Source organism: Camellia sinensis, chromosome 7 (genome assembly GCF_055761805.1).
Source record: "Camellia sinensis isolate YWXY chromosome 7, ASM5576180v1, whole genome shotgun sequence".
In the NCBI taxonomy this organism is placed as follows: Eukaryota; Viridiplantae; Streptophyta; class Magnoliopsida; order Ericales; family Theaceae; genus Camellia; species Camellia sinensis.
The window spans coordinates 27,533,278-27,545,835 of record NC_138967.1 but is presented as its reverse complement, the minus strand read 5'-3'; the positions used below and the strand labels follow the sequence as shown (position 1 = coordinate 27,545,835).

Sequence of the window (12,558 nt, the reverse complement as noted above, 5' to 3'; positions counted from 1 at the left end):
AATGTTAAATTCATTAATAGAAAAAATAAATAAAATAAAAAAAGAAAATAAAGTAATAGAACCTTTTTTTCTTTTTTAATTGGATTAAGAAAATAATTAGATATTAATTAATAAAAAGATGAAGCATTGGGGATCACTTTTTTTTCATCAAATTTGATGAAAAGAGAAATTTAGGATAAGATGACAATTTTTTTATAAAGAAATTTGATAAAATGATTGGAGTAGTTCATATCAAATCAAAAATTTTAACTCAAATTTAGAATCAATTTTAAAGAAAAAATAGTGAAGGTTTGGAGACGATCTTAGGTAACTTCGATCATCAACCTACTAATATCCTAGTGGCCACACAAAAAAAATAAATAAATAAAATTACTCTTTATTTTTTAAAATTTTTTTTTTTTCTCAAAAATATATAAAGTGAAATTGAGTTATTTATATATATTTGTTTGTTAACCCAACCAACATATTCCACTTCATTTTCTTTCCTTATCTTCTTCTTCTTTTTTCTTTTTTTTTGCCTCTGCAAAAAAAAACATGTATAAAGAATATCAATTCTTATGTCAGGAATTTGTTTTTGGTCACAGTGCTAAACAAAATTTGAGAAAAATAAAAGGGGATCATCACTTTTGAGCCTAGCAGCAAAAACAGAACAGACCGTGGCCAAAATTCACATACAAATAGTAATGCTAAAATGAGCATATTTGAACCATAGTTTGATTAATCATCGGTGACGTGGCACCATAAAAATGATGTGGATTAGGACCATATAAAACATCACATCAAACGGTACTTAAATATGATCACCCTATAATTACATTAAAAACAATTCAAAATATTATATACATAGAAAGAACCGAACACAAAATGTACAAGTGTAAGTGTATTCTGTATCCAATTCCTTTTGTGCACATAGCACAACTAATAATAATTACATAAATAGAGAACCTAAACAACCACAACCATTCCCTTCAATTCCAACCACTAGGATTCAACCAACACATCTGAACACCACCAAAAACAACAAAACCACCACATACACAGCCACAACAAAGCTTTACCCAGACTACTCCACACAATGAGAACACCTGACAAATAAGCATAGTTGATTAAAGTATTAGACCTTAAGATATATAAATGAGAGTTCCATTGCATGATTCTCTATACCCATTAAACTATCAACCAGAATACCATTAATACTGCAACAAAATCCAACCCTCAATTGACAAATAGCCCTAGACTATCCCCCATCATCAAATGAACAATATATTACAAAGTTGTATGCATCAAAATTACCATAAGTATCTTATCTAACTATTCCAGATCTCGGGCCAACACCACAAAGAGGATGAAGGTGAAGAAGGATCATAGCAAACTTTTGTCCACACAACCGAGTCAGAGGCTGCACCAAATATGCACAAGAGCTAGGGGTGGGCATAGGGTTATCCGACCCGCCCTACCCTACCCTACCCGAACCGTAGACCTTTGGGCGGTTTCACAAACACGTTAGGGGCGGGTGCGGTTTGGATTATGGCTGAATTTAGGATTGCGGGCGAATTGCGGGTTTGAACCGAACCCACTCAACCCGCTCGCTTAACAAATTTTTTTTTTTTATTTTTATATATGTAAAATCTGAACCGTTTGATCTTCATCTTTATTCTTTAGTATAACAAACATACAAAAGTAAAAAAAAAAAACCTTAACAACAATTCATTTGCGCAGCCGCAGTTGGAGAGAGTCGAGGTCCCTCCTTCTCTCATCTCAAATCAGTCTCTCTCTCTCGTTTTTCATCGTCGAACGACCTCTATCTGCTCATTGCCGATCGACCGATCAACTTCTGGTTTGTCATCGCCAATCGACCTCTGTCTGCTCATCGACCGATCGACCTCTGGTCTGTCTGTTCATCCCTAACTTTGCTTTCTCATCGTCGATCGACCTCTAGTCTGTCTTCTCAGTGCTCATCCCTAACTTTGCTTTCTCATCGCCGATCGACCTCTGGCTTGTCATTGCACCAATCGACCTCTGTTTTTTTTTTTTGTGTGTGTTTTTTTTTTTTTATGCAATCAGATGTGAATAAATATGTTGAATTTGTTGATGTTGAATCTGTTTTTTTTTTTTTTTTTTTTTTTTTTACAGATTCACAGGTATGCTTATTTACAACAGATCTGTTTATGCTTATTCACTCTATTTTTTTAAAATATTTTTTTTAATATACATCTCAGAAATAGATTGGTTTTAAATCTATTTAATCATTTGAATTTGTAATTAGATCTATTTTTTATGTTGAATTTGTTTTAGATCTGTTTTTTATATATTAACTTATATACATCTCAGAAACAGATCTGTTTTTTATGTTGAATTTGTAATTAGATCTTTAATTAGATCTGGTTATGTTTAAAACAGATCTGTTTATGCTTATTCACTCTATTTGTTTTAAATATTTTTTTAATATACATCTCAGAAATAGATTGGTTTTAGATCTGTTTAATCATTTGAATTTGTAATTCGATTTGTTTTTTATGTTGAACTTGTTTTTGATCTGTTTTTTATATATTAACTTATATACATCTCAGAAATAGATCTGTTTTTTATGCTGAATTTGTAATCAGATCTTTAATTAGATCTGTTTATGTTTAAAACAGATCTGTTTATGCTTATTCACTCTATTTGTTTTAAATATTTGTTTAATATACATCTCAGAAATAGATTGGTTTTACATCTCAGAATTAGATCTTTAATTAGATCTGTCTATTTGTAATTACATCTGTGATTAGATCTGTTTATGTTGAATTTGTAATTAGATCTGTCTATTTGTAATTAGATCTGTTTATGTTGAATTTCTAATTAGATCTATAATTCAATCTGTTTATGTTGAATTTATATTTGGAATTATCGAAATTGAATTTCTATTTGGAATTATTGAAATTGAATTTATAATTTTTGTAATCCAGTTTTTTTATTTTTCAATTTGTTTTTATGCAGGGTTCATTAACTAAATGCATGGAATTGAAATTTTTAGAACTTTATTTTATTTTACAACAAAATTTTTTTTTTTCTCTTGCATTTTGGAAGAATGTAATAGTTAATGAAGTTTGAATAATTTTATTTTAATTTTGAATGAATGTATATGTAATAGTTACGCTTAGGATTTTGAATGATCTTATTTTAATTTTGTATTATTGGGTAGCAGTAGTAGTAGTAGATGAAGAATGGGAAAAAATTGTATTGTTGGATAGTAGATTAATTTTGAAAGATTTTAAGATTTTGAATGATTTTAAGATTTTAAATGATTTGTTTGTATTAGAAATTGATTTTGAAGCATTTTAAAAAATTGATTTTGAATGATTTGGAAGTTTTAATGATTTAATTATTAATGTTGAAGAATTTTAGAAAATTGGAAAAAAATGACCTAAAATAAATATTTACAAAATGGGGGGAAAAGTTTTCAAAAACTAATTTTTAAAAAGAAAAACCGCACTGCAGGCGGTTGCGGTTTGACTTTTCCCCAATCCGCAGAGGTGCGGGTGGGTCAAAACCGACCCGCAAAACCGCACAAAATCGATCCGCGAACACCCCTAACAAGAGCATCACATAGTTAAGGAAATAAAATGCTGTTTAGTCCAGTTGTTTCGTCCAATCAAAAGGTTCCCAATGTTTGACAAAACGTGCAACAGCTTGCTTTTGTATCTCCACTGAATCATGCTTCCTACGACCATACATGTCCTCTTCCGGCAATTGCAGCATCCCCCTTATAACATTGAGTCCAAAGTTGCTTTTGAACTGCTTTTCATCGTCCATAACATGAACAAACCCCTTATTCAATCCGAATTCAACATGGAAGTACGGAAAATCCTTGGGTATTGAACCACGCAACCCCTTTTCACTCGTATCAATGAGCTTCTTTGAATTGTGCTGGCTCCACTCATCTTCAGCTTCATCAATAGCCTGAAGCAAACTCATTTTAGAAACATGTAAATAGCAAAAATAATCAAATATAAAAGAATTGTAAGTTAAATTTCATCAACATTGCTTGAGATCCAAAACAATCTTTAGTTTGGTCAGTAGTAGAATCAGGCGTATCTTTTTTGTAATCCTTGTTTTTTTTAACACCAATAGCAAGATTTCAGAGTTTTCCATTGGTGATGACTACTTACTACCAGACTAAAAAATGTAGGACGATAAAATCAGCCACCACATTTGGTTCAGTATCTAAATGCTCCATACTACAAGTTGACAACTACATAGTAAGAGATATATATATATATAAAATAAAATTCAACATACTGGTATATATAAGCTCTATAGTAGACAGCACATGGTATCAAATAATAAGGAGAATGCAATATTGAAACCACAGGCAAAATTGGACCAGTGAAAAGCAACAAAATCAAAGTTCTAAATTACAGTAAGAGATCTAACAGAGCTAAGTTGGAGACTTGGCGGCTTTAAAAAGAATGGAAGATCACCCAACCTAGTCAACTTTATGACCTTTCTCATAACATTCAACATTTATAAGTATTGATTTTGCCAACAAAGGGTCAAAAAGAAGTAAAAGAGTATATTAATAGTTTACATCATACGAATAATTGCCTCAGAAGTCTAATTGAGGGGATTGGGCTGGGCGGATTTTCAGCTAATCTACACATCTTTATGCTGCTCATCAACTTCGCAGCATAAAAAGACACCACTCAAATCAAAGGATACAATTGACAAGCAGTGTGGGGCTTAAAAAAATTGATACTAGAATTTGGTAATACCTAGAACACTGAAATCAGTTTTTCCATGCCATCAGTCCATGTTCTAAAGTATCAAAGAATATTCAGAAGCTCAAAGTCCATAATCCAAAGAATTTGTGTCATTGCAACAAATAGTATGATATAAAAAGTAATATACAAAAAAAATTGCATAACATAGTTTTATGTACTTTTTTTAGCACTTGGTTTTCTTCGGAAAAAATGATTTCAATTTTCTTCTTTGCACTCGCTTCACAAGTGCTACTGATTATGCCACAGAGACAACACTGTTGGGATATGTAGAGAGACTGCCCCAATACAACACACAATGATATTTGAATTAAAATCCAATTGTTTTTATATCATTTTATTGACATGGTCCATGGATCCACTATGAAGTAATCACAAAGATTGAATAGAACAAGCTCTAACAGCTTGTTCTCTCTCACTTGTAAGCTAGTGTCATGTTGAAATTTAAACAGTGTAACACATGAAGGTATTTTCAAGCAACATTGTCCTACTAGCATAAAAAAAATAATAATAAAATAAAAAATAAAAAAACATACAACTAATTAGTAATTCTATTTCAATGTTGAATGGCTAAGTCAAACAACTCAGCAGCTAATTCCAGAGCAGATATATCCTGCTTGTACAGAGGGAACTTTTTTTTGATCATAGGGAACTTGATTAAATAAACTCTATGGGATGCCCATTACACTAATTTCATCTCATTCTTTGATTTTTAGAAAATCACAAGGGTTTATTAAAAATGAAACAGAAAGAGGGGGTGGGGAAGGGGAATTGTCAGCCCATTAAAAGGCGACACTTGCAAGAAAAGTGATTCAATATCAATAAGCAATCTGAATACTAGCAAATAAAATTCAAAATGAAAGTAGAAAACCAAACCTTCTTAAAATAGAGAGGTGCCTGTTTTGCTATGTCTTGGGGCAAAGGAATGCACTCAACCATACAATGACGCCTTTGCTGCGCCAATCCCATCACAGTTTCAAGGAACACTACATCCTTCCCTTGCTTTGCAAACATCATGATAAGGCATTTCTTGAAGTTGCGAATTTCATCCCACACATTATTGTCAACAGCCCTTGTGGCTGATTCATGCTGTTTGCGCATAAAAACAATGATTAGAATAAAAATCATAATGACGAAATTAACAATAAGAACAATGAAGAAAGAGATGGTGACTGGACATCCCATGAGAATGAAATGAGTGATTGAACGTAAAGCAACCAATTTGAGTCCAAAACAATAACAAGAGAGGCTGGGACTGGACATCCTATGAGAATGAAATAAGTCTATCTATTGCTTCTATGCACAACCTATTTAAGTCCATTTTCTCCCACAAGCAGTTAAACAGTAGTAATTATTAATATTATAATTAATACATGCCTCTATAGAAATTTATGATTCAACTAGCATTCAATGCCTTATCATTATCACTTATGACGGGCAGAAACCTCCTGACCACGAACGGTGGCTGGAACTAAATGCAGACTATTTTCTACAGTGTCATTTAACAAATAGACCTGTTTAAGAAGCATAGATACAAACGCGAGACATAGATACGTACAATGCAAAAGGGACAAAGCTGGCATGACAATTTTTAAAAAATAAGGACACAACAAAGCAGGGACATGTCAACAAAAAAAATAGATATTTATATATACATGAGAATAATAACAATTGCTTTATTTTTACATTAGAAAAGCATTGTATTACATCAAAATAATAAGGAATTATTTTCCACATTGTATATATTAGAAGATAAGTGCAAACAAAAAACTTTAATAATCTATTTTAGAAAACATTTTCATAAACAAATTACAAGTGTTAGGCATTAGAATTTTGAGAATTAAAGAGTTGAAAGCAGTGACTAATAGTCATTACATCCACATTGCTTTGATCTTAATCATTGACTCCCAACTTACTTCTTCAAACTTGCAATGTCTCGTGCATGTGCATAAATCAATGGGCACATGCATCCCTTAGGTGTCCAAAGCCTGTCCAAGTCTAAAACAAATAACAAGACACGTTTGGACATGCGTCCAACACGTGACAGGTGCGTCCAATGAGTTATAATGTTTGATATAGACACGGAAACTCCTTGTAAGTGTCCATGCTTCTTAATTTTTAACAGCTAACAAGACAGATATCCTAACTTCTAAGTGATGAATTAATGATCATCCATAGCTTCAACGCAATTGCAAGTTGCTTCAGTAACATGAAAAGAGATGACACAATATACTAAGTTAGCAAACTAATACTAACCTGTGAGGTTAAAATGCAGCAATGGCCTGGCACAATGGACTGCCAGTGTGGTAAACTGAGGTAGGTGAAATTGGCTATAGCAACCACAAGATGTCTTGGCCTGCTAGGGTTCTCAAAACAGAATTGGCAACGCTCTTGCTGAGTCAAGATTCGCTGGGGAAAATTAGTCTTCTCAGTTAACTTATTATCTTTGGCCCCTTTCTTCCGAGTCTTTCTCCTTGGACCATAATCAAAATCATATTCATCATCTGCCCGACCAGATATACTGTACTGTTTATTTTGTGCTATCTTTTGGGTAAGGTGCATGTCAGCATCATCTTCTTTCTTTCTTTGCTGAATAGATGTGTCACGTGTGCCATATCTGAAAAATTAAATTCAGCATAAATTATTTTCTAATGACAATATAAGAGACAGCATCTTACTCTCAATGGTAACACCTGAACTGAATAAATAATTGTGAGACAAAAAATTACCTTCTTTTGTTTCTCTCATTTTGTGCTTCACTGGATTCATCCACAGTACCTTGCTTCGCTTTAATGTTCTCCACTTCTTTCTGGTAACAACAAATAAAAACACACTTCGAATTAATAATCAAAGAGAAATCCCAATCCTATTGTAACTGGTCCACCAAACACATCACCCCTTATAACGTTTAAGTTGAAAAAAAATTGCTCAAATATAATGCAACAAGGTTCCAAATTACCAAACCCCCAATACCAATCAAAATGAAAGGAAAAAAAAAAATAAAAAAACACAAACACACACACAATACAATACAATAAATATGTTTTACACAAGAACTAGGGTCTAGAATGTAATTTCAAATACATGCTTCGCTGGCATTGCATTTTGTGAATACCTCTAACCCTTTGCCATTTTTAGAAAATGACCACCAACCCATATAAACCCACACACTACACAATTTACTAAACTCAGCCTGACATCTGTTTTTCTCATTAACCAAAAAATACCAATATCTCTGCTACAAGTTTTTGTGTGATCAAATTACTAAAAGCTTATTATTTCAAATTATGATTAAGATATAAGCCTATCCTCGTATCACAATTAAAGCAAGGTTGTTAAACTCAGGATAGTTCATCTGATAGTGATGCTTGCTCCATGATCAAGTAGGAGGCTCAAACTGGGGATAATAATATTCTACAGCCAAAAAGAGAACAACAATACAATGATTGTGAAGATTGGAAAAGGACACTATTTAATAGTTAAGTGCATCATGTCATTAAAACCTCGAGGTCAGATGCACCAACCCACGCAAAACACATAAAATAGAAAATAAAACCCTTGAGGTTCCATGGGACAACCTCTGGATATCAAAAGCTGCAGTGCTTCAACTGGGAAGAGTTCCTACAATCATATGAAAATACAATTTTACACTAATAAAGCAAAGGATGCAGCTCAATGAGTAAAGCACTCCCATTATGAGTAATGTGTTAATTAACTGTTGTGTACGAGAAAATCAACAATCAAATCCACTTCTTAGTCTTTGCTTCAATTCGAAAATAATTGAGTACAACCTGGAAAACAAGCAAGTTAATAACTTAATATTGACAATCAATCACATGAGTAAACAAACCAACATGCCTATTGCTTCTTATAATTTTTATCAAGTCCGTGTCATATGCCCTTATCTCCCCCTAAAAAAGATTAATAATATATAGATTCTGAAAACATAACAGAAAAAAACAAACACAGAAAACATGCACGTGCACACACACACAGAGACTAGGAAGTAGAAATAGTAAGGAGAAGTGTTTGTCTCACCAAAAGTTTTTCAGCTTCTTCACGCTTTCCTTTCAAACAAAGTTGCAAAGCTTTTGCGGCCAACTGGTTAGCACTCATTCCCTGATTAACAACTGCACTAGATTCACCAGGTTTCTGAGATTCAAATGAAACCATTTCTGACTCCACATTTCTCTCACAATTATATGGAGAACCACCGCGGTCATCGTTCTGCTGACAAATAACTTCGCTCATAAAGTTGCCATCGTTTGCAAACTTATTTAAGCTTGCCATTGCAGTAGAGATAAGATCAGAATCTTTATTAGATGACATGCTTTGACTTTTCCGCTTGCCCCAAGATAAAGAATCATGAAGCTTAGGCACTTTCATCTCTGAATGACGACGATCCCTTAGCCTTTCTCGGCCAATATTCTGATAAAAAATTATAACATGCAAGTTAAAAGCAAGCACATATCTTTACTTTCGTTTCGAGTTCAGAATTAGACAGGAAATAAATAAATAAATATATATATATATATATATTTAAACACAGGAAAACATATTTGCAAAATTCATCCCCAAGATGTAGATCACTATCTTAAATGAAATGATTCACATATTGGCCAACATAAATGGTAAATTTTAACAATACCATTGGCAATAGCTAAGTACCTTTTCAGTAACCTTTTCATTCCGATCATCCACAGTTGTTTGTTGTTCCTCACTTAGCCCCTTCTTTCTATTTTTTATGGCACGGAGGTGAGCACGCGATGGAGAAGCTGTACGAGATGCCACAGAAACTGCCAGCTGACCTAGGGATCCCCACCGCTCTCCAACAACCTATACAATTTTAGTGCATCACATCAAAATGATAAAGATAGAAGATAAGATACCCTACCTTACATCAAAAAAGCACAAGATAATTACCTCCTCAAGGGCCATTCCTTCACGAGCTGCCTGCTCCTGAGCTCGCTTCAAGGCTTTCAGTCTCCAACTTGCACCTCCATCTCCAACAACAGCAGAAGACAGAAGTTGGTTCCGTCCAGCCTTTGTCCAGTCAGCTTCTTCCGGATAACCAGTTCCATTATTCTTAAAATATGGATTCAATTCTCTGGGATTTTCTTTCATCTGACAAAAAAAGAAAATATATATATATATATATATGTAAAAACTACTGCCTAAATGCATACATAACAACATGAAGAAAAGAGACAGAGACCAAACATTCATTACTTAGTTTATGTATAAATAATTTACTTTCTCCACAGAAAAAAATACAATAACGATTGAAATTAGTTTTTCCAAGAACTAAAATACTTCAAATTTCTGAAAAATGGGACATAAACCACTGTGAAATAGCAACCTCCCTAACGTATCAATTAAAGTTATTAATCGACAACAATCCAATCCTTTCTCCTTAAACACAGATTGACAATATAACGCCAATGCTGATTACGTCTCATCCGCCAAACTCGGTTCTAGTCCCAAAAAAATAAAAAATAAAATGATAAACATTCTAGTCATTGAAATTTTACTAAAACTGCGCTTCTTAGAGAGAAACGTTGTGTAAGAATCGCGTTTCTATTGAGAGAGAATCGCGTTTCTGTTGGGAGAGAAGCGAAGAAAAGAAAAACCTGATCTGGTCTTACGATTAGGGCTACGAAAGTGGAGCTTCTTCTTCCATGTATTTGCTTCGCAGGCTCTTTTATCTTCATCTTCTTCGATTGTTGAAAGCAAAATCCCCTCCTTCTCTCTCTCTCTCTCAATCGCTGCCAGTGCCAGACCTCCCTCTGTCTCTCTCGACTCTCTTATCTTTTTCTTCGTTAGCTAGTAATAAGAGATTGATGAAAAGTTCTCTCTCAATCGCTGCCAGTGCCAGACCTCCCTCTCCGTCTCTCTCGACTCTCTCTCTCTCTCTTATATTTTTCGTCGTCAGTAGTAATAACAGATTGATGAAAAGTCTAAGACCATCTCCAAAGTGAACCAAACCCAGTATCAGATTTAAATTTTGATGAAAAATTTATTTTTTCACGTTTTAACGGTTACACTAAAGTCATATTAAAATGAGAATTCAGCAAACAAGTCATTAAACTGAGATCAAGACACAGATTTTACAAAATCACTGTTACTGACCATTGAAAATGGTACACCGGTCAACCAGTAAAAGATTCAAACAGTTCAGGAAAAAAAGTTCAAACCGTTAAAAAAAAAAAAAAAAAAAAAAAATTTTTGCCTAACCAGTCAACCGGCCGGTCGACCACCCCGATTATCCCGAAAAAAGTTCAGAAAGTTCAAAAAAAGTTCAGACAATTCGCGAAAAAAAAAAAAAAAAAAAAAAATTTGCCTAACCGGTCAACCGGCCGGTCGACCACCCGGTTCTCCCGGGATAGATTTGGTGAAGGTGAACCGTTAGAGCCTGAAGTATCAAATTCAGGAAATGGCCATTTTTTAACTCAGATTTGGTGAAATTTTTGATTCACCGTTGGAGATGCTCTAGCACCTCAATTTACCTAATTAATATTATATATATATATATATATATTAATTAGTTTATTAATAGATAATATGGTACAACTTTATAGGTTTTAAATATTTGTAATTTACATCATAGGTAGGGTTAATAATAATGATATAACACTAGTTAATATATTAACTGATATACTAATTAATGCATGTAATCTAGTGGCGTAGCCAAAAACTTAAACAAGGCACTTATTAATTACAACATTGAAAATATTTACAAAAATATTTCACATAAATTTTTACGATTAACTTCAAAAAAGATAAAAAAAAATAATAATAATCAACGTGTTTAGTTTGAATTTTTTGAATTAAGTTTTTTTTTCGTTTTTTTTAGTGAATATTTTTAAAATTTTAAACATTTTTTTTTACTTTTTTAGATGCATCTTATTTAGATGTATCTAACAAAATAAAATATTTGTGAAAAAATATTTCAAAAATTAATAAATACATAAAAATATGAAAAATGTATTATTTTTTGTATTTTTTTGTATTTTTGGTATTTCATGAATTTTTTAAAGATTTTTTTTGCAAAAAATATACTTTTTAAGTGTATTTATATTAAGTGTGTCTAAAAATTTAAAAAAAAAAATTGCTTAAAATACTAAAAAAATTCAGTAAAAAAATACGAAAAATAAAAATGTAGAATTTTCTGAAAAGTGTTTTTAAAAAATTCAAACCAAACAAAGTGAATGTAATTTGTAATTAGTGTATCATGGACAATATTAAAAAAAGTCATGAATATAAAGTTTTAAAATAAATTAGTATATAATGATAAAGTAATTTTTTATACAAAATATGCGTAAAAATTCAATATAATAGTCATACAACGTCATCATTGACATGTGATATCACCAACCAATAGTAAAGAAACATATGAAGGATTAACCCTACATGTCAAATGTAATTAACAATTTAATAAACTCTATATTTTCATTGAGGCTAATTATGTTTGCATGTCAATAATGATAGATATTATCATTATATTAGAATTTATAGATAATAATATCGTAGTCTCTTTATTTTTAATTAAAACAATCATTATTGTTCTTATAATTTTAAAAATATCATTGACATTTTACTCTAAATAATATTTTTATAATTTTTTATTTAAAATATTTTCTTTATCTTGTCTTGTGTTGACTAGCTCAAAAAATATAATATATACTTACAAATGCTCCCTACCAACGATTCTTGGAATGTTTACGATTCCTTGATTCTGCTATTGCTTCCACTCCCATTTCATGCAACTAAGGTTTAGACACAATAACATCCACACAAA

The 12,558-nt window shown here is 32.2% G+C and overlaps 1 protein-coding gene across 2 annotated transcripts; it reads right to left on the bottom strand.

Annotated features, from left to right (window-relative positions):
- Positions 1 to 1,698: 1,698 nt before the first annotated feature.
- Positions 1,699 to 10,674, bottom strand: LOC114299639 (uncharacterized). Of its 2 annotated transcripts, XM_082877621.1 has the most exons (9): positions 10,616 to 10,674; positions 10,391 to 10,520; positions 9,684 to 9,884; positions 9,429 to 9,596; positions 8,799 to 9,188; positions 7,490 to 7,569; positions 7,017 to 7,377; positions 5,637 to 5,849; positions 1,699 to 3,942 (listed from the first exon to the last, which is right to left on the bottom strand). In XM_082877621.1, exons 2-9 carry the CDS (start codon positions 10,469 to 10,471, stop codon positions 3,613 to 3,615), a joined length of 1,824 nt encoding a protein of 607 aa, XP_082733747.1. In that variant the 5' UTR covers positions 10,472 to 10,520; positions 10,616 to 10,674; the 3' UTR covers positions 1,699 to 3,612. The 2 variants fall into 2 exon arrangements, with proteins under 2 accessions (XP_082733747.1, XP_082733748.1); XM_082877622.1 differs by lacking the exon at positions 10,616 to 10,674 and having other exon boundaries at positions 10,406 to 10,609.
- Between the last annotated feature and the right edge of the window lie 1,884 nt (positions 10,675 to 12,558).

Bases quoted from the DNA above. Each gene is read 5' to 3' on its own strand.
- LOC114299639 (XM_082877621.1), bottom strand. From the start codon at position 10,471: ATGAAGATAAAAGAGCCTGCGAAGCAAATACATGGAAGAAGAAGCTCC. The intron at 9,189-9,428 runs GTACTTAGCTAT...ATTTTTTATCAG, and splicing joins ATGAAAAGGTTACTGAAAAG to AATATTGGCCGAGAAAGGCT. The intron at 7,378-7,489 runs GTAATTTTTTGT...TTAATTTTTCAG, and splicing joins AATGAGAGAAACAAAAGAAG to ATATGGCACACGTGACACAT.